A 26,567-nucleotide genomic window follows, 5' to 3' on the forward strand; every position below is an offset into this window, starting at 1 on the left:
TTGGTGGACGGCCATTTTGAAACTGACTTGTACATAAAGCCAACAGATAGGAACACTTTGGTGCGCTACGAAAGTAGTCATCCACGCACCACTATTCAATCATTGCCCTATAGTCAGTTCCTCAGAGTCAAACGAATTACTAGTGAACCACATAATTTGAATAAAAATTTATCCAACATGTCACATAGATTTCGTCAACGTGGTTATCCACAAAAAATCATTGATATTAACATGCAAAAAGTCAATAATGTACAAAGAGCTGATTTACTATCTCAAGCTAAGAAAAATACACATACAGAAAGAATTCCATTCATTACAAATTTCAATTCTCAGAGCCACAAAGTGGCAAACATCATCCGACGACATTGGCCAAAACTTACATGTAATGACACAGTAGCACCAGAATTTCTTATTCCCCCATTACTATCTTATAGGAATGCCCAAAAAATCGGGGACAGACTTGTCAAGGCTGATGTAGGTCCAATGAAAATAAGTCGACAGCGAGGGATATTGGGACAATTGAGGAAGGGATGTTTCCCCTGCTGCAAATGTGTTAATTGCAAACATATGGACAAAGGCTCTACCTTTTCCCATAATGGCAAACAGTATGACATTACTCATTTTTTAACATGTGACAGCACTTATGTTATATATCTCTTAAGTTGTCCATGCGGACTGGCCTATGTAGGAGAAACTACATTGGAATTCAAAACTCGCTTTAACCAGCATAGGTACACTATAAGATCCAACCGTAAAGATCTTCCGGTTCCGATTCCGATTCCGATTCCGGTTCCGGTTCCGGTTCCGAGAACAAAGTCAACGCGTTTCGAGCGGAGACCCCGCTCTTAATCATGACAAACATAAAAAGTTTATGTTTGTCATGATTAAGAGCGGGGTCTCCGCTCGAAACGCGTTGACGTAACCCATGCCTGGGCAATTTGACTATTGATATGCAATATCTTTAATAAAGCTTGATGGAATTGGAAGAAGTTGGCTGGACCGTGATTTTTTTGGAACAGATAATAGATACAATTAGATACATTGCAGACACTAGTACATATAATACAGACATGAGATACACTGCAGACACTGGAACATATAATAGATACATGAGATACATTACAGACACTAGAACATATAATAGATACATGAGATACACTGCAGACAGGAGCTGCAGACTCTATTTACAGTTCATCACCTTCTATTTACTAAATATTCTGCAAAACGCTGAGCTCACAGCAAGAGAGAAGAGAAGTTTGCACAAGTTTGCAGATACTACATACAAGTGTCCCCCATGTAATTCTGCACAGTATCACCAGTGTGTCTGAGGGGAATACTGGCCAGAATTAGAGGGGTGCAGCAGGAGACCAGCACTGGGGGATCCCCTCCAGGAGAAGCCACTACTGAGGAGGTCACTGGGTGCAGGGTGTCACACACCTGGGTGCTGCTGTGAGTGTTATCTTCATTCTGGGCTGTGGGAGAAGCAGAGAGGAGCTTGTAGCAGGATCACATGTAAGTGCCCGAATCTAACATTGCGCCTAAACTGCGCCTAAACTGTGTTAAAGTAAAGTGATTAATAAGAGGCAGAAAATATACTTATCACAGATGGTTGTAGCTTGTGATAATTCTAGCAAAACAGTGCGCCCGAATTTAGGCGCAACTACTACACTTAGGCGCACAAAAGTGATAAATGTGGCCCTATGTGTTTTATTGTAGCCAGTCATTGAATTATTCTAAATTTTGCTACGCTTTTTTTTATTTTATATTTTCATGAATGTACTTTTATTATATACTAGCTGTAGCTCCCGGCGTAGTAAATAACTGCCCCCCGCTACAGCAAAATAGAAAGGGTTAACAAAAAATATTTTGCACATAAAAATCACAAACCAAAGACCAACCAAGAAATTTGCTCTGCTCCTGTATCCGCCCATGTTCACACTACCCTCCCCTGCTCCTGTCGCTGGGCTGCTTCTCCTGCTGGGGGCGCTATAGCGGTTGGGGTCCTTAGAAGGCAGCCCTCAGGGATGTGTATTTCACCATGTGTACACACGTTAGCTCCCATGATCTCCATCCAAGCAGGGGGGAGTGTGTTCGACTGTACACCCCTCCCCCAGTTCTTTGTCAGATCCCCATAGGTGCTGATGGCCCCCTCCCCCACTGCTTTGTGTAAGTCATCACTGTAGTTCCGCTATTCTATTCATGAATTACCAAGCCAAATAGTCACAGCCTTCTTCTCATCTTTTAGAATTCAATTGTGGGAGAGAATTCAAGAAGTACAGTATGGGACTGCAGCTACGGATGTGACTGGAGTATCAGAGATGATCGAATGCCATATGTGGTAATGCAGTTCCGGATGTGACTGGAGTATCAGAGATGATCGAATGCCATATGTGGTAATGCAGCTTCGGATGTGACTGGAGTATCAGAGATTATTTTATGGCAGATGTGATAATACAGCTCTGGATGTGACTGGATTATCAGAGATGATTTTATGGCAGATGTGATAATGCAGTTATGGATGTGACTGGATTATCAGAGATGATCAAATGGCAGATGTGATAATGCTGTTCCGGATGTGACTGGAGTATCAGAGATGATCTATTGGCAGATGTGATAATGCTGTTACGGATGTGACTGGAGTGTCAGAATTGATATATTGGCAGATGTGATAATGCTGCTCCGGATGTGACTGGAGTATCAGAGATTATCTAATGGCAGATGTGATAATGCTGCTCCGGATGTGACTGGAGTATCAGAACTTATCTAATGCCTCCACAACAGCATTGGCTAAGTGTCACAATAAAAATCAAAACTGGGTTCTCCCGTCCTCACCTTTTGTGGTCTTTTCTCTTTCTCTGACTCTTGTAACTTGCCCTTATTGGTTCATATGTGATTTTATGAGCACTGGTTTACTTTTCTCGTATTCGCCTTGGATTACTCGGACACTTTGTTTGACAATAGTAATATTGGGTTCTGGCAGGAGCTGGACCTTAGTATTGACATCTATGTGATACTGTGTGATATCTATATCTTGCCTAGCATAGACCATTACTGACAGTGAGGGAGGGTGTTGGGGGTGATTATACCAGTTTTCCCCCTCTAGTGGGTGATGTATGTTATTATATATGGCTTTTCTGTATTTACCATCTGTGAGAATCTCTGTTCTTTGTGTTAATTGCAATCTAAAAGCAACTTTTACAATTATGCTAATGAGTCAAAACCCTCCTTGTTATAGCATCACAGGCTGTTACACTATGCAGGACATGTCTCCCCTACCCAACGGGAAACTTACCCTGTTCACTGTAACAGCCTGTGATGCTACAACAAGGAGGGGCTCTGGTAACACCCACCAGAGTACTGGCTCATTAGCATAATTGTAAAAAGTTGATTTTAGAAGGAAGGAGGCCATGGAGAACAAACATAAGATACCACAGCTCCAGTGCCTGAATCTACAAGCAATGTCCCTGGTTTATAAATATGGATTTTATTGGTAGATGATTTTTTTTTTTTTTATATTTTGATAGGATATTGTTAATGATGCATTTTATTTTAATTCTTTCTCAAACACATTTTTAAACATTTAGTTTATTATATTATTATACTTAGTGTTTCTGTTCTGTGTTTGAATGGATCACATTGGGGCAGATTTATTTACCCGGTCCATTCGCGATCCAGCAGCGCGTTCTCTGCGGTGGATTCGGGTCCGGCCGGGATTCACTAAGGCAGTTCCTCCGACATCCAGCAGGTGTCGCTGCTGCTCTGAAGTTCCCCGAGGCTCGCCGGAGTGCACTCAAGTTCACCGGCCTATTCCTATTCCATGCGGCGGTTTTTCCAAATCCGTCGGGTTTTCGTTCAGCCACGCCCCCTGATTTCCGTCATGTGCATACCAGCGCCGATGTGCCACAATCCGATCGCGTGCGCCAAAATCCCGGGGGAATTCAGGGGAAATCGGCGCAAATCGGAAATATTCGGGTAACACATCGGTAAAACGTGAATCGGGCCCTTAGTAAATGACCCCCATTGTGCAAATAACTCCATTCCATACTCCCTGCCACCACATCCTTTATGGGGTCTGTGTGAGAAACAACCGCACCGAGTCACCATCTAAGTCCATCACTGATACTGTATGTGAGCTCCTCCATCCCTGTCCGAGATTGGGAAAACACGGCTTCATGCTTTCAGAAACAGCTACACCTCTGACCATGTGTCATGTCTGCTATTACAGCTCAACGTCATTAATGGAGCAGTACCACACACAACCTGTGCACAGAGGTGGCGCTGTTTGTAAAAAAGAAATAAACAGCTGATTCCAGTGTAACCTTTAATTGTACAGTCACCATCTCCCTGGAGATCACTGCCGACCGTCCGCTCAATGGTTACAATAGTCTCATAAATAAATAAGTGAAAATAGAAACATAAAGAGATCAACAATAAATCTAATAATAATAGCTAGTATTAAGGTTGTTTTTATTATTATTATATGTTAGTAGCATAAGGTTTTTTGTATCTTCGGTTTGTTTATTTCATTGATATTTTTATACCTTTTATATCTATGCTTTTCCCTTTTGCTCCTGAGTCTCTGATCTTCTGCAGTGATGTTTCATCGCTCTTATTTTTTTGGGGGAAAAGCAGAACTTCAAAGCACATGTAGAATTTACATTATTTTCCTTCCAAATGTTCATAGTGTGTGAGTGCAACATCTGCTGTGATACCAGACAGAGGCAGAGCAGAATGTCTGGTATTCATATTGTACGTAGGGAATGTATTATAGTAGTTATATTCCTGTACATAGGGGGCAGTATTATAGTAGTTATATTCCTGTACATAGGGGGCAGTATTATAGTAGTTATATTCTTGTACATAGGGGGCAGTATTATAGTAGTTATATTCCTGTACATAGGGGGCAGTATTATAGTAGTTATATTCCTGTACATAGGGGGCAGTATTATAGTAGTTATATTCTTGTACATAGGGGGCAGTATTATAGTAGTTATATTCCTGTACATAGGGGGCAGTATTATAGTAGTTATATTATTGTACATAGGGGCAGTATTATAGTAGTTATATTCCTGTACATAGGGGGCAGTATTATAGTAGTTATATTCTTGTACATAGGGGCAGTATTATAGTAGTTATATTCTTGTACATAGGGGGCAGTATTATAGTAGTTATATTCCTGTACATAGGGGGCAGTATTATAGTAGTTATATTCCTGTACATAGGGGGCAGTATTATAGTAGTTATATTCTTGTACATAGGGGGCAGTATTATAGTAGTTATATTCCTGTACATAGGGGGCAGTATTATAGTAGTTATATTCCTGTACATAGGGGGCAGTATTATAGTAGTTATATTCTTGTACATAGGGGGCAGTATTATAGTAGTTATATTCCTGTACATAGGGGGCAGTATTATAGTAGTTATATTCCTGTACATAGGGGGCAGTATTATAGTAGTTATATTCTTGTACATAGGGGGCAGTATTATAGTAGTTATATTCCTGTACATAGGGGGCAGTATTATAGTAGTTATATTATTGTACATAGGGGCAGTATTATAGTAGTTATATTCCTGTACATAGGGGGCAGTATTATAGTAGTTATATTCTTGTACATAGGGGCAGTATTATAGTAGTTATATTCTTGTACATAGGGGCAGTATTATAGTAGTTATATTCTTGTACATAGGGGGCAGTATTATAGTAGTTATATTCCTGTACATAGGGGGCAGTATTATAGTAGTTATATTCTTGTACATAGGGGCAGTATTATAGTAGTTATATTCTTGTACATAGGGGGCAGTATTATAGTAGTTATATTCTTGTACATAGGGGCAGTATTATAGTAGTTATATTCCTGTACATAGGGGGCAGTATTATAGTAGTTATATTCTTGTACATAGGGGGCAGTATTATAGTAGTTATATTCCTGTACACAGGGGGCAGTATTATAGTAGTTATATTCTTGTACATAGGGGCAGTATTATAGTAGTTATATTCTTGTACATAGGGGGCAGTATTATAGTAGTTATATTCTTGTACATAGGGGCAGTATTATAGTAGTTATATTCCTGTACATAGGGGGCAGTATTATAGTAGTTATATTCTTGTACATAGGGGGCAGTATTATAGTAGTTATATTCCTGTACACAGGGGGCAGTATTATAGTAGTTATATTCTTGTACATAGGGGCAGTATTATAGTAGTTATATTCCTGTACATAGGGGGGCAGTATTACAATAGTTACATTCTTGTACATAGGGGGCAGTATTATAGTAGTTATATTCCTGTACATAGGGGGCAGTATTATAGTAGTTATATTCTTGTACATAGGGGGCAGTATTATAGTAGTTGTATTCCTGTACATAGGGGGCAGTATTATAGTAGTTATATTCCTGTACATAGGGGGCAGTATTATAGTAGTTATATTCCTGTACATAGGGGGCAGTATTATAGTAGGTATATTCCTGTAAATAGGGGGCAGTATTATAGTAATTATATTCCTGTATATAGGGGGCAGTATTATAGTAGTTATATTCTTGTACATAGGGGGCAGTATTATAGTAGTTATATTCTTGTACATAGGGGGCAGTATAATAGTAGTTATATTCCTGTACATAGGGGGCAGTATTATAGTAGTTATATTCTTGTACATAGGGGGCAGTATTATAGTAGTTATATTCCTGTACATAGGGGGCAGTATTATAGTAGTTATATTCCTGTACATAGGGAGCAGTATTATAGTAGTTATATTCTTGTACATAGGGGGTGGTATTATAGTAGTTATATTCCTGTACATAGGGGGCAGTATTATAGTAGTTATATTCCTGTACATAGGGAGCAGTATTATAGTAGTTATATTCTTGTACATAGTGGGCAGTATTATAGTAGTTATATTCTTGTACATAGGGGGCAGTATTATAGTAGTTATATTCCTGTACATAGGGAGCAGTATTATAGTAGTTATATTCTTGTACATAAGGGGCAGTATTATAGTAGTTATACTCCTGTACATAAGGGGGCGGTATTATAGGAGTTATATTCTTGTACATAGGAGGCAGTATTATAGTAGTTATATTCTTGTACATAGGGGGCAGTATTATAGTAGTTATATTCCTGCACATAGGGGGCAGTATTATAGTAGTTATATTCTTGTACATAGGGGGAGTATTATAGTAGTTATATTCTTGTACATAGGGGGCAGTATTATAGTAGTTATATTCTTGTACATAGGGGGCAGTATTATAGTAGTTATATTCTTGTACATAGGGGGCAGTATTATAGTAGTTATATTCCTGTACATAGGGGGCAGTATTATAGTAGTTATATTCTTGTACATAGGGGAAGTATTATAGTAGTTATATTCTTGTACATAGGGGGCAGTATTATAGTAGTTATATTCCTGTACATAGGGGGCAGTATTATAGTAGTTATATTCTTGTACATAGGGGGAGTATTATAGTAGTTATATTCTTGTACATAGGGGGCAGTATTATAGTAGTTATATTCCTGTACATAGGGGGCAGTATTATAGTAGTTATATTCTTGTACATAGGGGGCAGTATTATAGTAGTTATATTCCTGTACATAGGGAGCAGTATTATAGTAGTTATATTCTTGTACATAGGGGGCAGTATTATAGTAGTTATATTCCTGTATATAGGGGCAGTATTATAGTAGTTATATTCTTGTACATAGGGGGCAGTATTATAGTAGTTATATTCCTGTACATAGGAGGCAGTATTATAGTAGTTATATTCCTGTACATAGGGGGTAGTATTATACTAGTTATATTCCTGTACATAGGGGGCAGTATTATAGTAGTTATATTCTTGTACATAGGGGGCAGTATTATAGTAGTTATATTCCTGTACATAGGGGGCAGTATTATAGTAGTTATATTCCTGTACATAGGGGGCAGTATTATAGTAGTTATATTCTTGTACATAGGGGGCAGTATTATAGTAGTTATATTCCTGTACATAGGGGGCAGTATTATAGTAGTTATATTCCTGTACATAGGGAGCAGTAGTATAGTAGTTATATTCTTGTACATAGGGGGTAGTATTATAGTAGTTATATTCTTGTACATATGGGGCAGTATTATAGTAGTTATATTCTTATACATAGGGGGCAGTATTATAATAGATATTTCTGTACATAGGGGGCAGTATTATAGTAGTTATATTCTTGTACATAGGGGGCAGTATTATAGTAGTTATATTCTTGTACATAGGGGGCAGTATTATAGTACATTATATACTCGAGTATAAGCCTAGTTTTTCAGCACAAAAATATGTGCTGAAAACCCAAACTCGGCTTATACTTGAGTAAACAAAATATAGTTTTTACCAGTTTTTTGTGGTAAAATTAGGGGCCTCGGCTTATACTTGGGTCGGCTTATACGCGAGTATATACGGTAGTTATATTCTTGTACATAGGGGGCAGTAGTATAGTAGTTATATTCTTGTACATAGGAGGCAGTATTATAGTAGTTATATTCCTGTACATAGGGGGCAGTATTATAGTAGTTATATTCCTATACATAGGGGCAGTATTATAGTAGTTATATTCCTGTACATAGGGGGCAGTATTATAGTAGTTATATTCCTGTACATAAGGGGCAGTATTATAGTAGTTATATTCTTGTACATAGGGGACAGTATTATAGTAGTTATATTCTTGTACATAGGGGGCAGTATTATAGTAGTTATATTCTTGTACATAGGGGGCAGTATTATAGTAGTTATATTCTTGTACATAGGGGGCAGTATTATAGTAGTTATATTCTTGTACATAGGAGGCAGTATTATAGTAGTTATATTCCTGTACATAGGTGGCAGTATTATAGTAGTTATATTCTTGTACATAGGGGGCAGTATTATAGTAGTTATATTCTTGTACATAGGGGGCAGTATTATAGTAGTTATATTCTTGTACATAGGGGCAGTATTATAGTAGTTATATTCTTGTACATAGGGGGCAGTATTATAGTAGTTATATTCTTGTACATAGGGGGCAGTATTATAGTAGTTATATTCCTGTACATAGGGGGCAGTATTATAGTAGTTATATTCTTGTACATAGGGGGCGGTATTATAGTAGTTATTTTCTTGTACACAGGGGGCAGTATTATAGTAGTTTTTATACTTATTATATCCTTATTATTTTCCTACTATCTACAATATAATAATATTTACTGTGCAAAAATCTGCCTTAGTTTTATATGTAAATCTTACTTCATGGACTTCTTTCAGAGTTTTCCTCCTGGTACCTGATGCCAGTTGGCGCTTCTTTCTTGGCACCAGATCTCAGCATTCAAAATAGATTGACAAACATTTTGTAGTGAAAATCCCCGGCATGTGGCAGTCACAAACTTTAATGGACCATAAATTCCCTCTGTTTGTGAGATACCATATGGTCCATTCATCCGGGCTCCTGGGATTTTCCTGATACTTTGTTCAAAGTTTACCTTAGAAAGTTGTCTTTGTGTAGAATACATAGCCAATTCCAAAAATTGGGGCCAGGACAAATTCAACAAAATATTTGTAAATAATGGGGGGATGATCAACACATTCCTGCTCAGTGTTACTTATTATCTATCCCAACTACAAATGGCAGCATCAGGGCACAGTAACCAGACACTGTATATTTTTGTATTGCTTTGATAATAGTTCTATTCAAGTATAGTGGTGACTGTATGTACAGTATGTAGTAATCTCCTGAGCTCCACCTAGTGGTGGCTGTATATACAGTAATTAGTGATCTCTTGAGCTTCTCCTAGTGGTGGCTGTATATACAGTATGTAGCAATCTCCTAGTGGTGGCTGTATATACAGTATGTAGTAATCTCCTGAGCTCTCCCTAGTGTTGGCTGTATATACAGTATGTAGTAATCTTCTGAGCTCTTCCTAGTGGTGGCTGTATATACAGTATGTAGTAATCTCCTGAGCTCCTCCTAGTGGTGGCTGTATATGCAGTATGTAATAATCTCCTGAGCTCCTCCTAGTGGTGGCTGTATATACAGTATGTAGTAATCTCCTGAGCTCTCCCTAGTGGTGGCTGTATATGCAGTATGTAGTAATCTCCTGAGCTCCTCCTAGTGGTGGCTGTATATGCAGTATGTAGTAATCTCCTGAGTTCCTTCTAGTGGTGGCTGTATATACAGTATATAGTGATCTCCTGAGCTCCGCCCTAGTGGTGGCTGTATATACAGTATATAGTGATCTCCTGAGCTCCTCCTAGTGGTGGCTGTATATACAGTATGTAGTAATCTCCTGAGCTCCTCCTAGTGGTGGCTGTATATACAGTATATAGTAATCTCCTGAGCTCCTCCTAGTAGTGGCTGTATATGCAGTATGTAGTAATCTCCTGAGCTCCTCCTAGTGGTGGCTGTATATGCAGTATGTAGTAATCTCCTGAGTTCCTTCTAGTGGTGGCTGTATATACAGTATATAGTGATCTCCTGAGCTTCGCCCTAGTGGTGGCTGTATATACAGTATATAGTGATCTCCTGAGCTCCCCCTAGTGGTGGCTGTATATACAGTATGTAATAATCTCCTGAGCTCCCCCTAGTGGTGGCTGTATATACAGTATGTAGTAATCTCCTGAGCTCCCCCTAGTGGTGTTGTATATACAGTATGTAGTAATCTCCTGAGCTCCTCCTAGTGGTGGCTGTATATACAGTATGGAGTAATCTCCTGTGCTCCTCCTAGTGGTGGCTGTATATACAGTATGTAGTAATCTCCCGAGCTCCTCCTAGTGGTGGTGTATATACAGTATGTAGCAATCTCCTGAGCTCCTCCTAGTGGTGGCTGTATATACAGTATGTAGTAATCTCCTGAGCTCCTCCTGGTGGTGGCTGTATATACAGTATGTAGTAATCTCCTGAGCTCCCCCTAGTGGTGGCTGTATATACAGTATGTAGTAATCTCCTGAGCTCCTCCTAGTGGTGGCTGTATATGCAGTATGTAGTAATCCCCTGAGCTCCCCCTAGTGGTGGCTGTATATGCAGTATGTAGTAATCTCCTGAGCTCCTCTAGTGGTAGCTGTATATACAGTATGTAGTAATCCCCTGAGCTCCTACTAGTGGTGGCTGTATATACAGTATGTAGTAATCTCCTGAGCTCCTCCTAGTGGTGGCTGTATATGCAGTATGTAGTAATCCCCTGAGCTCCCCCTAGTGGTGGCTGTATATGCAGTATGTAGTAATCTCCTGAGCTCCTCTAGTGGTAGCTGTATATACAGTATGTAGTAATCTCCTGAGCTCCTCCTAGTGGTGGCTGTATATACAGTATGTAGTAATCCCCTGAGCTCCTACTAGTGGTGGCTGTATATACAGTATGTAGTAATCTCCTGAGCTCCCCCTAGTGGTGGTGTATATGCAGTATGTAGTAATCTCCTGAGCTCCCCCTAGTGGTGGCTGTATATGCAGTATGTAGTAATCTCCTGAGCTCCCTCTAGTGGTGGCTGTATATGCAGTATGTAGTAATCTCCTGAGCTCCCCCTAGTGGTGGTGTATATGCAGTATGTAGTAATCTCCTGAGCTATCTCTAGGTTTGGCTTTATACATTTAATCATGATGTAATTCTTGATGTATATTCTGTTTTTATAAAAGACTGTTAATTAATATATACGGATCTTTAATAAGCTTTCATGGCTGCTGTGGCTGGTGAGTAGGGGGTCATTTCAGTCCAATCTGTGCTGCCCCTTTAAGCCTGGCTGTAGTAAACAGACTGAGGTCCGGGCTCCTTCCTGTGATCTTGTTCCGTTCTTGGTGCATCCTGCGCACGTCTCTTCTCGCCACTGATCTTCTGCGTTTGTAGCATCAAGGAGGACATCTTTGAAGTTGCCTTTAGCATGTGTGCGTGTCACTCTCGCTGTCACTTTTAAATTTTTCTCTTTGCATTTCTAATCTGTTTCTTTATGTTTGGGGCATTTGATGTTCCTGATCTCGTTCTCGTCTCGTGTCTGTTACATTTTATCTGCCGCTCGCTGGGGAGTGTGCGGCGCAGGTATATTCCCGGAGCCTTTATACATTGCATCTTTCCCGTGTTACTCAGCTTCCCATACGCTGACTTGCAATTGTGTGTCAGTATTCACTGTCGTTCTAGAATTCTACTCATACACTAGCAAGTGCAGGATGAGCGCAGCAATTCTATCATTAGAATGACATGCAAACGCTTCTTCACAACATGATTCTTCTGTTCCGTGGTTCCAGAGCTCCAAATCCTCTGCTCAAGTATAGAAAAACAATAATCCTAAAGCCACCACTAGGGGGAGCTCAAGAACTCTTTATACATAGAATTCTTTATTGGAGCTCCCCCTAATGGTAACTATTTGTATGTCATGTTATATCCGTGCCGAGGATTTGGTTCTCTGTACCAGGAAGCATGATGTGAAGCTGCAGACGTTGATGTTCATAATTCATATTCTTCTTTCCCGTCCTGGATCCTGGTAATGTCAGAGCAGCAGGCGACAGATTAAAGCTCAGTTTCAGGCTCCTGGATGCGGGAGCCCCCCGCTGCAGCTACAAGGTTGTCCTATATTCAGACTGGGGTCAGATGGGAGACAGGTGTAATGATAGAGCTGAGCTGTCAGCCGCTCCGTATCTTGTCTTCTCTCGTCTTTTGACCTTCTTCTGTTGATTTTGTCCTCAAAAATACTACAACCCCTCTCTATGTATCTAGGGACACTGTCACCTTGCACATTTGAGGGGGGGGGGGGGGGTTCATTAGGGAGATGATGCTGGCAATGCATCATGGGTAAAAATATGCAAATAAAACTTCCGATTTTCTGGTGCTGCCTGTAGGTAGCTGAGCGGTATGACAATGTTTGACCTATAAAGGCATGAAACAGACTTAGGCTCTTTTATAGGTCGGACATTGACTTCTAGGGTGCAGGTGGCTCTAGGACAACTACATTCTTCATATATTAGTAGTATCTACAGTATCCGTGGCAGATATCATGTATCTACAGTTCCCGTGGCAGATATCATGTATCTACAGTATCCGTGGCAGATATCATGTATCTACAGTATCCGTGGCAGATATCATGTATCTACAGTATCCGCGCTAGATATCATGTATCTACAGTATCCGTGGCAGATATCATGTATCTACAGTATCCGTGGCAGATATCATGTATCTACAGTATCCGCGCTAGATATCATGTATCTACAGTTCCCGTGGCAGATATCATGTATCTACAGTATCCGCGCTAAATATCATGTATCTACAGTATACACGCTAGATATCATATATCTACAGTATCCGCGCTAGATATCATGTATCTACAGTATCCACGCTAGATATCATGTATCTACAGTATCCGTGGCAGATATCATGTATCTACAGTATCTGCAGCAGATATCATGTATCTACAGTATCCACGCTAGATATCATGTATGTACAGTATCCGCGCTAGATATCATGTATCTACAGTATCCGCCCTAGATATCATGTATGTACAGTATCCGCGCTAGATATCATGTATGTACAGTATCTGCGCTAGATATCATGTATCTACAGTATCCGCCCTAGATATCATGTATCTACAGTATCCGCCCTAGATATCATGTATCTACAGTATCCGTGGCAGATACCATTGGGGACTTCCCATAAGATTTCCATCTGCAGGGTATTTTATGGCACATGTACCAGGATTATCTCAGGATGAGGCAGACGTCCATGTATCCGGACTCCGTATTTCTCACCGCACCGCGCACCGGCCAGCAGACTGCAATGTAAAAAATAGAAAATGTCCTATTTTTGGGCGTTTTTGCGGTACAGTCTCTCATAGAAGTCTACGACCTACATAAGGTAATATTCACCGTATTCAGGTGTTTTTTGCGTTTTTTATGCACAAAAGACCAGGTCACGTTGTTGCCACCCCACGCTATTCTTTTGTGGATACGGCTCGGTTACGGTGGTATGTGGGTTACATACGGGTGATGCACTGCCCCGATTTTGCAGCCAGAAAAACAGGACCATAAAATGCATAATGCGGGGTGTACAAGGCTTGAATTTAAAACTGGAATATACTGCAGCACTAATACATTGTAACGACACAGCAGCTGTTTGGGTAGAAGCAGATGGAGCTGGGGTTTCGTTGCAATGTTGTAGCCCCTTGCTGTTTAGTTGTCGGCTCCTGAGGATTTTTGGAACGTTCTTATTGCGTTTCTCTTAACATTTCTCTAAGTTTGCTTTTCACCCCATTACCCTGCGATGAGCCCGGGTCCCCCTGGTCCCGTCTGGTCCCATTAGTCCGCGCTGATCCGGCCGCAGCTCTGTCATCCCACATCACAGCTCCGCTCCTCCATCACTCAGTACACATCCCCTTAATGAGCTCATGAATATGCAAATCAGGCTAAATTCTGCTCAACAAAAGCAAAACCCAAAAGCAAAGTAGGACAAGGACAAGCGGAAAATGGGAAAATCAGGGAGCGGTCAGTGGAGAAAGTTATAATGTGACACTGAAACGACACCACAGCTCAAAGACATCATTAAAGGGATTCTACATGATACAATGGTAACCGTGTGCAAGATCTGAGTGACCAATCAGTGTCCTCCAAGTGCAGCGCCCCTAGAGGGGAAATGGAGTATTACACTCTTTAATCAATGGATTGTCTTCCTCACCAGAGAGATGCTCTTTGCTACCATTTCCTATTCTCTGCTGTTTTCCCGGTGATCTAACCTCTGACCTTTGGCCCTTTCCCCAAACTAGGGGACATTTGTGGGGCCCCAGGCAAAGTAATGTCTAGAGGCCCCCTGGCGCACATCTCTGCACAGTAGGTTCAGTTTATATCCCAGGTCCTGTGGATGAGCCCTGGAGCGCCGGTGCCTGGACCTTGTACATCCGACTGAGCTTTGTGGGGCCCACACATTGCACAATGTAGATGACTTATCCCAAACTCTTGACTTGCGATTAATGTAATTTTGATGTACGATTATTTAGGAGTGGACCAAGTCGCCCACTTAAAGGGGACAATGTGAATTCACCAACTCTGCTCCTCTTTGCACCGGAGATCAGAAATTCTGTTGTGTTAAAGGGTCATCCAGGACAGGGCAGGCGGCTCCATCATCAACAATTTTACAAAATTTTAATGTTTTTAAGGTCTGGTCTCCATGGAAACCATAGGCAGTCGGTCCAGTTGTTGAGTTTTTCCGCTGTTTAATGCTTATTGTGAGTATTTCGCGCCCCATCGGCTCCAAACTTTCTTTTCTTGGTGACATTTCCAAAAGGAGACCCCGGTATCCACTGCAGAGGAATAGAAAGTGAAGAATTAAAGGGGAATTACATCTCCATGGACCATAGAAGCACAGCCATGGATGGGGGTCCGTGTGACCTCAGAGCATGACTATGATCCAAAATTACAAGGTTGGGGCCTGTTAGAGGCAACACAGGGCTGAATGGAGAGAATGTGGGGCCCGTAGGATGTTACATTGTTGACCTTCGCTTTGTGCTTGGAGGAGATGACATTCCCTCTTTTTTATCTCAGTTGTCCGATGCTGGACTCTGCCCCATCAGGAGGGGGGTAGGGGGGGGGCATGAGACTTCCCCTTTAAGGAAGACTTACCAAACTCTGACATTTCCATCTGTGTTCACCTGCTTACTGTCTCTGCTCCACTGATTCTGCATTTTAGATCCTTTTTCTAACTCGTTCTGCATTTATAAATAATCACTGCATTCATTATGTAGGTTATGCTTTCTACGGTCAAGTGGGTGGTGCTAGGCAGGGAAATAAGCATGATATTACTCAGACTGCATAAAGTATGGATGCTTAGGATCATGACCGCCCACTTGTACAATAGTACCTACAACCACCCACTTTTACATTCCTGCATAGAACCACCCACTTGTACATTAGTACATAGAACCACCCACATGTACATTCTTGCCTAGAACCACCCACTTGTACATTCTTGCCTAGAACCACCCACTTGTACATTCTTGCCTAGAACCACCCACTTGTACATCAGTATGTAGAGCCACCCACTTAAACATTCCTGCATAGAACCGCCCACTTGTACATTAGTATGTAGAGCCACCAGCTTGTACATTCCTGCCTAGAACCAACAGTAGAGTATGTCCTTGGGTTGAAACAAACACCCATTGGGACCCATAATGACAATCCAATCCAAGAAGAGGTCTCCAGTGAACACCTACTAGAGCGAGTGTATATCATGATGGGAATGGAGGTCCTAATAGTTACAATACAGGATTTTGGTGGAGTCTTACCCCATAGATAAGATGAGGACCCCAACAGTTGTTGGGGGATATATAGCTGACCTACACTCTACACAACTTGCCCCATTCCAGTGAGCCAAGAAGGTTAAAGAGTCACAGTGTAGCTGTAATGGGGGATCATGGTAGATCTTGGTCCCAAAGGTAACACATGGGCTCCCAAATGTAGAGGTAATGTATATACATCTGACCATGGGACACCCAACTCTCAGGAACATGTGGGTTCCATAATGATGATCCAATATATCCAAGAAGATGGTAGGGGTGAAGTTCCCAAAGATAAGGTGGAGACCCCGAGTAGACCCTCCTGATCCGGCCCTGGTTCCTTCTGTATTGTACAGTGATTTGCTTTTCTATACCTACACGATGCCCCCCCCCCATACACTAAATTTTTTTCACATTTCTCGCTGCTGAGTTTACTGAAAAGATAACAATTATTTCTCTGGCGGCGCAGCTCTGCTCGAGTAGCAGAAATATTGATGCGGATATTATCTATAGAAGGCGCCGCGCTCGGGCTTCACTTTCCCCAGAATTAACAAGACGAGCGCGAGTGATGGAAAGGCGGCGGGGACATCAGATAGACTCTACATAAAATATTACAAGCGCAAAACAGCCGCGGAATGAATCCAGACAATGGCCGCATCCAACGAGAACAACACGGGGGGACGGGAGCAAGTCAAGCAAAAGAAAAACCCAGCGATGGGGGGGGGGGGGCGTGATTTATGGCTTCCTCATGGCCGATCTGTCAGTGTCTCGTCTGCTCCACACTACAATCCGCCGGCGTAATTAAAGTAACGAGCTTCTCCCCATCGTCTCTTATAGGAAGGAGCAAGTCGCCTTCTTCACTTATTTATCATTGTGAGGGGAAAAGTGCAACGGATGGGAGGGGAAAGGCCGTGACCTTGACCGTGTCCTTCAGACCCTAATGATGTCCAATTCACTAGTAAAGAGGGCGATTGAGCAATTCTGCAGTCTGTGTAGAATGAATTAAAATCTCTCAGTGTAGTTACATAGATACAGATACATTCTATGGAGGACAGGGGAACAGGGGATACATGGGGGGAGTCACAGAGGACACGTCCAGTAGAAACACCTGAGGCCCAACCACAGGCTCCTCCTTCCAATCACAGGAAGTGGTGGCACAACCACAGGCACCTCCTTCCAATCACAGGAATGGGCGGCACAACCACAGCCACCTCCTTCCAATCACAAGAATGGGCAGCACAACCACAGCCACCTCCTTCCGATCACAGGAAGGGGCGGCTTAACCACAGGCACCTCCTTCCAATCCCAGGAAGTGGTGGCACAACCACAGGCACCTCCTTCCAATCACAGGAATGGGCGGCACAACCACAGCCACCTCCTTCCAATCACAAGAATGGGCAGCACAACCACAGCCACCTCCTTCCGATCACAGGAAGGGGCGGCACAACCACAGGCACCTCCTTCCAATCACAGGAATGGGCGGCACAACCACAGGCACCTCCTTCCAATCACAGGAAGGGGCGGCACAACCACAGGCACCTCCTTCCAATCACAGGAATGGGCGGCACAACCACAGGCACCTCCTTCCAATCACAGGAATGGGCGGCACAACCACAGCCACCTCCTTCCAATCACAGGAAGGGGCGGCACAACCACAAGCACCTCCTTCCAATCACAGGAAGGGGCGGCACAACCACAAGCACCTCCTTGCAATGACAGGAAGGGGGCGGCACAACCACAGGCACCTCCTTGCAATCACAGGAAGGGGTGGCACAACCACAGGCACCTCCTTGCAATCACAGGAAGGGGCGCACAACCACAGGCACCTCCTTCCAATCACAGGAAGGGGTGGCACAACCACAGGCACCTCCTACCAATCACATGAAGGGGCGGCACAACCACAGGCACCTCCTACCAATCACATGAAGGGGCGGCACAACCACAGGCACCTCCTACCAATCACATGAAGGGGCGGCACAACCACAGGCACCTCCTACCAATCACATGAAGGGGCGGCACAACCACAGGCACCTCCTACCAATCACATAAAGGAGCAGCACAACCACAGGTACCTCCTTCCAATCACATAAAGGGGCGGCACAACCACAGGCACCTCCTTCCAATCACATAAAGGGGCGGCACAACCACAGGCACCTCCTTCCGCCCCTCCTTATCTATGACCATGCAGAAAATCCCAGATCTCTGTATCCGGACACCAGTGAGATGTGGATGAGTTCGGGTCTGGGCTGGTTGTGACGTCACTGAAGTTTTCTTAAAGAAACCAACTTTTTTATGTCATAGAAGTTCTTCTGCTTTTTAGTGATGTCACAACAGCTTAACTGCCTGAAACTCTCTTATGATGTCATAGCGACAAAACACCCACATGTGATGTCACATCATGTTACCGATATCTTCTCTTCCGATGTCACTGAAATCCACTATACGGACAAGTAAACATGATGTCAATTTGCTGTTCGAAAAATCAAAGCAAATCCCTTTAATGTGACTTTATTATACACAAAGTGAATATGTAGTGGCCCAGAGGAGCCCTCCCCCCCCCCTCCCCCTGTAATAATAGGGCGTCCTATACAGTCCAGTCACTGCAGCCGACATATAATTATGTGCTGATCATTAATGGCGGGAAATGGGAGAGAAGCGAGATAAGTGCGTCCTGCGGAGGATGTCTGTGCCGCGCAGCTGCTGGCGGTATATCATTTACACCGCGTTATGTACAGACATAATCGTCTGCTGCATTGTATGAATGCGACTCTCCAGCAGCGGAGGAAGAGTTATCAATGACATTACTGTAAAGAGTCACCTAATTATATCACCGCACCCCTGATGTATCACATATCCACCTATCCAACATCTCTCTACAAAACATCTATGTATCTGTCTCTCTGTATCTGGCTGTCTGTCTCTGTCTGTCTGTCTATCTGTCCATCTATCTATCTTTATGTCCACCACGGAATACACACGTTCCTTTCCTCCTGACCATGAATGATGCTTTCCCTCTATGATCGCCTTCATAAATGTTCTTACTATATTATTTCAGGATTACATTGTATATGACCCATTGATCTCCTGTCTCAATATCTTCTGTTTCTTCTGCAGATGTTTCATAGAAGACAAGAGCTCCAAGGTGGCATGGTTGAACCGCTCAGGCATCATTTTTGCTGGACAGGACAAATGGTCACTTGATCCCCGAGTAGAACTGGACAGGAGAAGCGTTCTCGAGTACAGTCTCCGCATCCAGAAAGTGGATGTCAACGATGAGGGACCTTACACCTGCTCAGTGCAGACACAACTCCACACCAGGACAAGCCAGGTCTATCTGATTGTCCAGGGTAAGGACCTACTTCTCAGTTCTTCTGATCTTCTGTTGAATAATTTGATCTGTGATGGAGATATCTAGGGGGGGGCTACACATTTTAGAAACTAGTAGATTGATGGTCAACCAAGAACCAAGTAGGTTGATGGTCAACCAAGAAGATTTGACATCGTAGAGATAGTCCTATACATTTTAGTCCATCTTGAGCAACAGTCATGCTCCACTATTGATGCCCCAAAAATCATTTTCAATTAAATCAAGCAAATAATTCTGGGAATATTCTTCAATGGAAAGATCTTTGGCCTGACTATTGGTTGAAAATGTCCAAAAACGCCAACGTTTTTCCCATATTGTGGTGAATGACCAGGTGTCTTCAATGATTGTCCGTTGTGACATTTCTTTTGAGGAGATGTTGTTGTGCTTGAAAAGGTCCATGTTAACCAACTCTAGGTTATTGTGGTTGGGCTTCTTAAAGGGGTGGCTTTGGGGCTAATGTGAAAATGCCTGGGGGCAGTAAAGTAAAAATAGAGATGATCAAGCACCTCAGGCGACCTGTTCCATCGGCAAAACTCCCTTTCCCTCTGATTCTGGTCTCAGCTGTGTCAGATGTGGAGAAGCTCCATTGATGGCTCCTACCAATCACTGGTATCGGCAGTGACCTGCTCTTTCTTGCACATGTGACTGCTGAGCTATTGATTGGCCAGTGTGGTCACAGGAGAGGTCATCACCTTTGATCTGAACCCATAGCAGAAGAAACAAGAAACATGGACCATATGTGGATAGGTATTCCTAAAATATTCCACCACCACCATCTTCAGTTTCACCCAATATGGCCAAGATGGAATCATCAAAGTTAGATCTCTATAAGGACCAAAATTGTAATTGACCCAGAGTTAACCACGTGCCTGTCCAGCAGTGCCCCTCGTACTGGACATTTCTATGCAGTTTTTTGTTATTTGCTCCCCATCCATGTTTACGGAAAGAAGAAAACCCAAAATAGTCTAGATCTAGGGCCATCTTCAGATCCTAGCTAAACGTGGGCACTCTCAAATTTTTAGGGGTCTATGATGACCTAGACAACTAAGCTGTAGAATTGTTTGCCAAGGGAATGACAAACATGGTGCCCATGGTCTCCATAAGCCTGGCCCTGGCCCATGACCCTCCATAGCCTGGGACCGAGCCCCGTTACTAACCACTTACGTTCTTCATGGTGTTTGTTGTTAAACACCTTCCACCACCTCACACACGTGGAGATGAAAATCATTCTGTAGGGGCGGCTGCACAGATTCGGGGGCTCTTTGATATTTCTTTCTAGCACCCACAGTTACTGGGATATTTGACAGTGGAGAGGATTATAATGGTCAGATACTGGGACAGAGAGGAAGAGCTGGAGTAGAGGAAGGGCATGTGTTATAATAACCTCCTACTTCTCAGAGAGGAATAGCATAACACCTGCCCACTTGTAGCTCCTCCTCTCTGACAGTGGAGAGGATTACAATGGTCAGATACTGGAACAGAGAGGAGGAGCTGGAGCAGAGAAAGGGGCATGTGTTATGTAAATCTTCTACTTCTCAGAGAGGATTAGCATAACACCTGCCCACTTTTAGCTCCTCCTCTCTGACAGTGGAGAGGATTACAATGGTCAGATACTGGGACAGAGAGGAGGACCTGCAGCAGAGGAAGGGGCATGTGTTATGATAATCTTCTACTTTTCAGAGAGGATTAGCATAACACCTGGCCACTTGTAGCTCCTCCTCTCTGACAGTGGAGAGGATTATATTGGTCAGATACTGGGACAGCGAGGAAGAGCTGGAGCAGTGGAAGGGGCATGTGTTATAATAACCTCCTACTTCTTAGAGAGGATTAGCAGAACACCTGCCCACTTGTAGCTCCTCCTCTCTGACAGTGGAGAGGACTATAATGGTCAGATACTAGGACTAATATCTGAGCAACTGTGAGAGCTAGAACGAAAATTCTAAGTGCCCCTGAATCTGTGTAGATGTCCCTACAGCATCGGTATGTCCATTTCCACATGCATAAGGTGGTAGAAGGTTCCCTTTAAAGCAGTGGAACAGGTTGGGATGTGGAGATTTGGGGGTCATGACATAGTGAGCTGTCCATAAGGGTGTTACACTGGCATTCATCCCCAGTTATCGTCACAATGTATCACATTTCAATCGAGATTGATCACGGCCGCTCCTGTGTTTATATTATATAACTTAAAACATTAATTTTTTTGGAATTTTTTTTGGTTTTCCCCCTTAGCTTCTGTAATAAAACCCCAATGATTTCGACCTCGGCTCCAATCAAATTGAAATGAAATTTAATCTAACCTAAAATGTAATCTGCTGATTCAGCATTAATTATTAATGGGCGAGAAACGAACAAAGAGACTTTTCCGTGGAAAGTTTCTGGCCGGCCCCGGCCTTATCATTATGTCTAGAATAATTGTTTAACCGCATGGAGAAAAATTCAGTTTTACCCTAAATTGTACCTTAATGGAATGTGACTCCGTGAATACGACAATCTCATTTATCATATCTCAGGGGAAGGCTTGAAATGTCACATTATCCGCCTGGACCGCTGTTTCGCTGTTTTTAGGTCTTGTAATATGAATTTTTTATGATAACTCATCAAAAAATTACAAGTTTTTGCCTTCGAGGGGTTGATTTCTCTTTTTTGGTTTTTACGACCATTTTATTAGATCCCGTGTGTCTGATCTTGACTGGAATACAGGACAAGAAGGTTTGGTCTCTCTGCATAGGAAAGGGGTTCACACGGATTTCCATCTTGTTGAACTTTTAGTTTTATCCAATCATTGGATGGATAAGGTTCATTTCTTGCAATACCACCCCTAACCACATGGAGCGCTATTAAAGAATTCAGCACTTCTTAAAAGCAAATTAGGATGGAATCCAAACATGTTCATAGTCTCATTCACAAAAAATGGGAAGAACCAAGTGAGTTCACTCTATCATGTATCACTATGGATGATTTGGATGCCCATCAAGATAAATTTACACCTCGTGATGCTTTCCTAGTATAAGGGGTCACAAAATTCAGATTACTTCTGTACCCAATTGACATGTAGGATCTGTCATGTTTCAAAATCCTTAAAGATACCAGAAAAGTACTAAACACTTGCAATACCACCCCTAACCAGGTGGAGTGCTGTTAAATAACCTATGGAACCTGGAGCACCTGAGGCTCATTTGCATATAATCCTTCATCTTGGTGGTAGATCCTCTTTAAAGAGCCCCAGAATGGTTATTGTTAGTCAGAGAACATAACATGCATATGCAGCCACTCTACAAAAAAATTAATAGATACCCCCCCCCAAGAAATAAGTCAAAACGTTCTCACGTTCACTGAAACTAAACACAGCTCAAAGATAGCAAGTCCATATTTAATTTGCTTTTTCGATCTTTTTTTCTATCTAAGTACTTTAAAATGAATGAATGCTTGCAGTACCACTCCAGACCACACGGTGCGCTGTTAAGTAGCTAAACAGAGCTTAAATACAATCTGTAACTAAAAGAGAACCGAAAAGAAATGTATACACCAAAATAGTAGAACAATTTTGATATTGGAGGTAGAATCAAATCCCAAGGGCATGATATGTATCTGGGAATAAATGTAAATAATTGGGATTATTCTGCCTGGGAGATGTCCATTATTTCACAAAATGCATCCATTAAGGCAATAATGATGTTGACTTGATGTATAGATTCATCGAAGAGTCAACGAGGACGGTATAAACGCGTCCATATGTCAGTAATATACAACCTACAACCTGGTGCCCTTCAATTAGGGGATGAAATATGACCAGAGGAACATGTGAGCCCCAGTGATGTCACATCAATCTTCAAATTAGCCAATAGTGTCCTGGGTGGGCTCTCTAATTGGGCCTGGCCTGGTGGACACAATGGGAGACTTGTCAGGTCTAGTTGATGGTCGGGGCAATGCCCTCGGTCCATTATCTTGACAGGACCTGAACTTCTATGTGTCTTCAGACCTTCAACACATAAAAGGTAAATAATAGCTGCAATAAAAGCAGAAGATTATAGTATAAAATGAGTAACAAAAAGTTATATTTAGTCTAAATTTTATTTAAAGTATTTTATGTAATTTTGGAAATGTATCATGCAGGGGTTTGTCTTGTATGGGCTGATCCATGGACTCTGGAGCTCTGGAGGACTGGTGTCGTTAACTGAATCCAATTAGAGGGCAATTTAGACCAATTTAGAGGCTTTAGTATCTCCTCCGGCAGCTGATGCCCTATTAGGGTCCAGAGAGGTGGATCATAAGTATAAGGGATTCCCTGAGTATAGGTGTGGATTTGAGACTCAAAAACATTTGTCTGGGGAGTCTGTTGGGCTCTGTATTGGTTTCTTTAGGACACCATTCTTTGGAACCTCAATCTCCATGGCCCCAAGTAATTTTTTCAGTTGCTTGAGGGTCAATGCCTCCTCTGATGGGGTCTTGGTAAGTGTCAAAGCCTCCTCTGGTGGGGTCTTGGTAAGGGTCAAAGCCTCATCTGGTGGGGTTTTGGTAAGGGGTCAAAGCCTCCTCCGGTGGGGTCTTGGTAAGGGTCAAAGCCTCCTCTGGTGGGTCCTTGGTAGTGTCAAAGCCTCCTCTGGTGGGGTCTTGGTAAGGGTCAAAGCCTCCTCTGGTGGGGTCTTGGTAAGGGTCAAAGCCTCCTCTGGTGGGGTCTTGGTAGGGTCAAAGCCTCCTCTGATGGGGTCTTGGAGAAACAAAGTGTAGTTATTTTTGTGTTTATGGGTTCTCCTTTCCCAACACAGAGTTAGTAGGAGAACAAGACCCCCATAAAAGGGGTCTGAAGTTCTGATATAGAGCTCAACAGTATTTTTCTCTACGGTCAAATTTCCACATCGTTTGGGTGGGTTGTCATTGTGTACATCCAGTCCGTTGAGTCCATTTAAAGAACAAATTAATTTCTGCCATGTTTGTAGAACATCATCCAATGACCCACTCATGGATCCAGAAGCCTCCTGACTAGAGATGTGCTGACATGGCGGGTTTGGGTCTCTCAACGCAAACCTGGACTTCAGCCAGAAGTTCAAGTCCAGTGTTCACCTCTACCCTACCGGCAAAGCCGTTAACTCTAGGATCTTACTCTTTGCCAGGATCACTTGAGTAGTAACCCATGGGTGTTGGTGGTGGGGTTGAGCTTTCAGGTTCAGTACGTGAATGGGTACACTCATCCCTACTCCTCACGTGAATAGTAGTCTATACTCAGATACTTCATAGCCTCACTGTAGTAGATGAGGTTGGATACAGACACAGGTCCATCAAGTCCAACCTATAAACCTTCAGAAGAAGACGAAAACTATGAACCCTCCAAGTCACTTGTTATTTTCATTCCTTATTTGTAGAGTAAATTGCATCAGAAATTTCACCGACAGGAGAAGAACAAGCAATAGATTTTTATTTTTCTTTAAGAATAGCACAATTTGGCCGAGCACCTCCTCTCACCGGGGCCTTGAAGTTCCCCGGCACAGAATTGAGTTCACTGGCACCTCCGTAAGAGAATGAATTATGATCATTATTATTTCAAGGTAACTCAGTGGCGCTCGGTCATATTTCAAGGCCTGAGATGGATTCATAAGAGCCGCGACTGAGCCGCCGCCTGTGATTACCAAAGAACAATGTAGATTGAAAAGTCATCTGTGGTGACGGGGGAGGAGGTGGAGGGGGAGACCGGCGTTCTGATTCATTCCATTGAAGGCAGGTTAAATAAGGGAGTTGATCCAGGACCACAGGCTCAGGCCAAAGCTCAGCGGCCTCATTACACCTCACTCAATGAGGTTCACGTTCTCCTTTGTGAAGGAACCAAGTGTCTACTCCATTGGGTGGTCTATTTACGCATTTGATGGTCTACTTGTGTCCTACTAATGATCGTTTTTGTGGCTAGGATGGTCATCTCAGTTTTACTTATATCCAGTGTAGTAATATCAATGACTCTGACTATGTCGATGATCAACTTCCGGCCAGGAGGTGCTGATGTCTGTGGTCAACTTCAGACCAGTGGTCTGGTCTTCACACAGGTGAAAATATAATGGCTCTGTCTACTTTTCACGAGGTGGTGACGTCTGTGGTCTTTATTTTATACCAGGTGAGATGCCAGTGGTCTATAAATCAGACCCAGTCATTTATATTATACACCAGGTGAGATTTTAATGGTCTACTTTGGACCAGGTGGTGATGTCAGTGATCCTTACTATAGGCCATCCAGTCAATGGTCTACTTTGGACCAGGTGGTGATGTTAATGTTCCCTACTATAGGCCATCCAGTAAATGGTCTACTTTGGACCAGGTGGTGATGTTAATGTTCCCTACTATAGGCCATCCAGTCAATGGTCTACTTTGGACGAGGTGGTGATGTTAATGTTCCTTACTATAGGCCAGGCAAGGTGTCAATGGTCTACTTTGGACCAGGTTATGCTGTCTGTGGTCTATACTTCAGACGTGGTAAGATGTCAGTGGTCTATCTGTGGCCAGGAGATTTTCCTTCTGGCCAAGTTGTGTTGTCTACTTACAACGACCAAGTCAGTCTTCTTGTGGCCAGATGTAGATGTTCATGGTTTACCTTTAACTAGATGGTGATACCAGAGGATTTTTTGGTACCAGATGATGCCAGTGGTTTATTTGTAGCTATTTTATAATCCTGGTTGTCTGTTGTAGACCCAAACCTGACTGGTGATGGGAGATGACCCAGGCCAATGTCTTCTTTCTCAACCAGAACCAACACGGTGGCACACTATTTGGGACGTAGATGCCCTAAGGAATCAGCATTTGCTTTTATGTGCGATCCAATGGACAATCCAATGGACAAGGCCACGATGATGATGATGATGATGGTGGTGGGAGATGATTCCCACTACAGCTAGCATGGCCGGGGATCCAGCCACATGACCCAGGACGTGGAGGCCATCCTTGTATCTGCATATGAAGCTGAGAGAGAGAAGATCACTAGCAGAGCCAAATT

General features: G+C 42.7%; 1 protein-coding gene across 3 annotated transcripts in view; it reads left to right on the forward strand.

Annotated features, from left to right (window-relative positions):
* The window catches only part of LSAMP (limbic system associated membrane protein), a 520,650-nt gene that overhangs the window by 225,038 nt on the left and 269,045 nt on the right, over positions 1-26,567 (forward strand). For all 3 annotated transcript variants that reach the window (XM_072138917.1, XM_072138918.1, XM_072138919.1), the window contains exon 2: positions 19,342-19,574. In XM_072138917.1, coding sequence (XP_071995018.1) covers positions 19,342-19,574 — 233 coding nt within the window. The remainder of the gene's footprint in view (positions 1-19,341; positions 19,575-26,567) is intronic.

This window comes from Engystomops pustulosus, chromosome 2 (assembly GCF_040894005.1).
Source record: "Engystomops pustulosus chromosome 2, aEngPut4.maternal, whole genome shotgun sequence".
NCBI classification, from domain to species: Eukaryota; Metazoa; Chordata; class Amphibia; order Anura; family Leptodactylidae; genus Engystomops; species Engystomops pustulosus.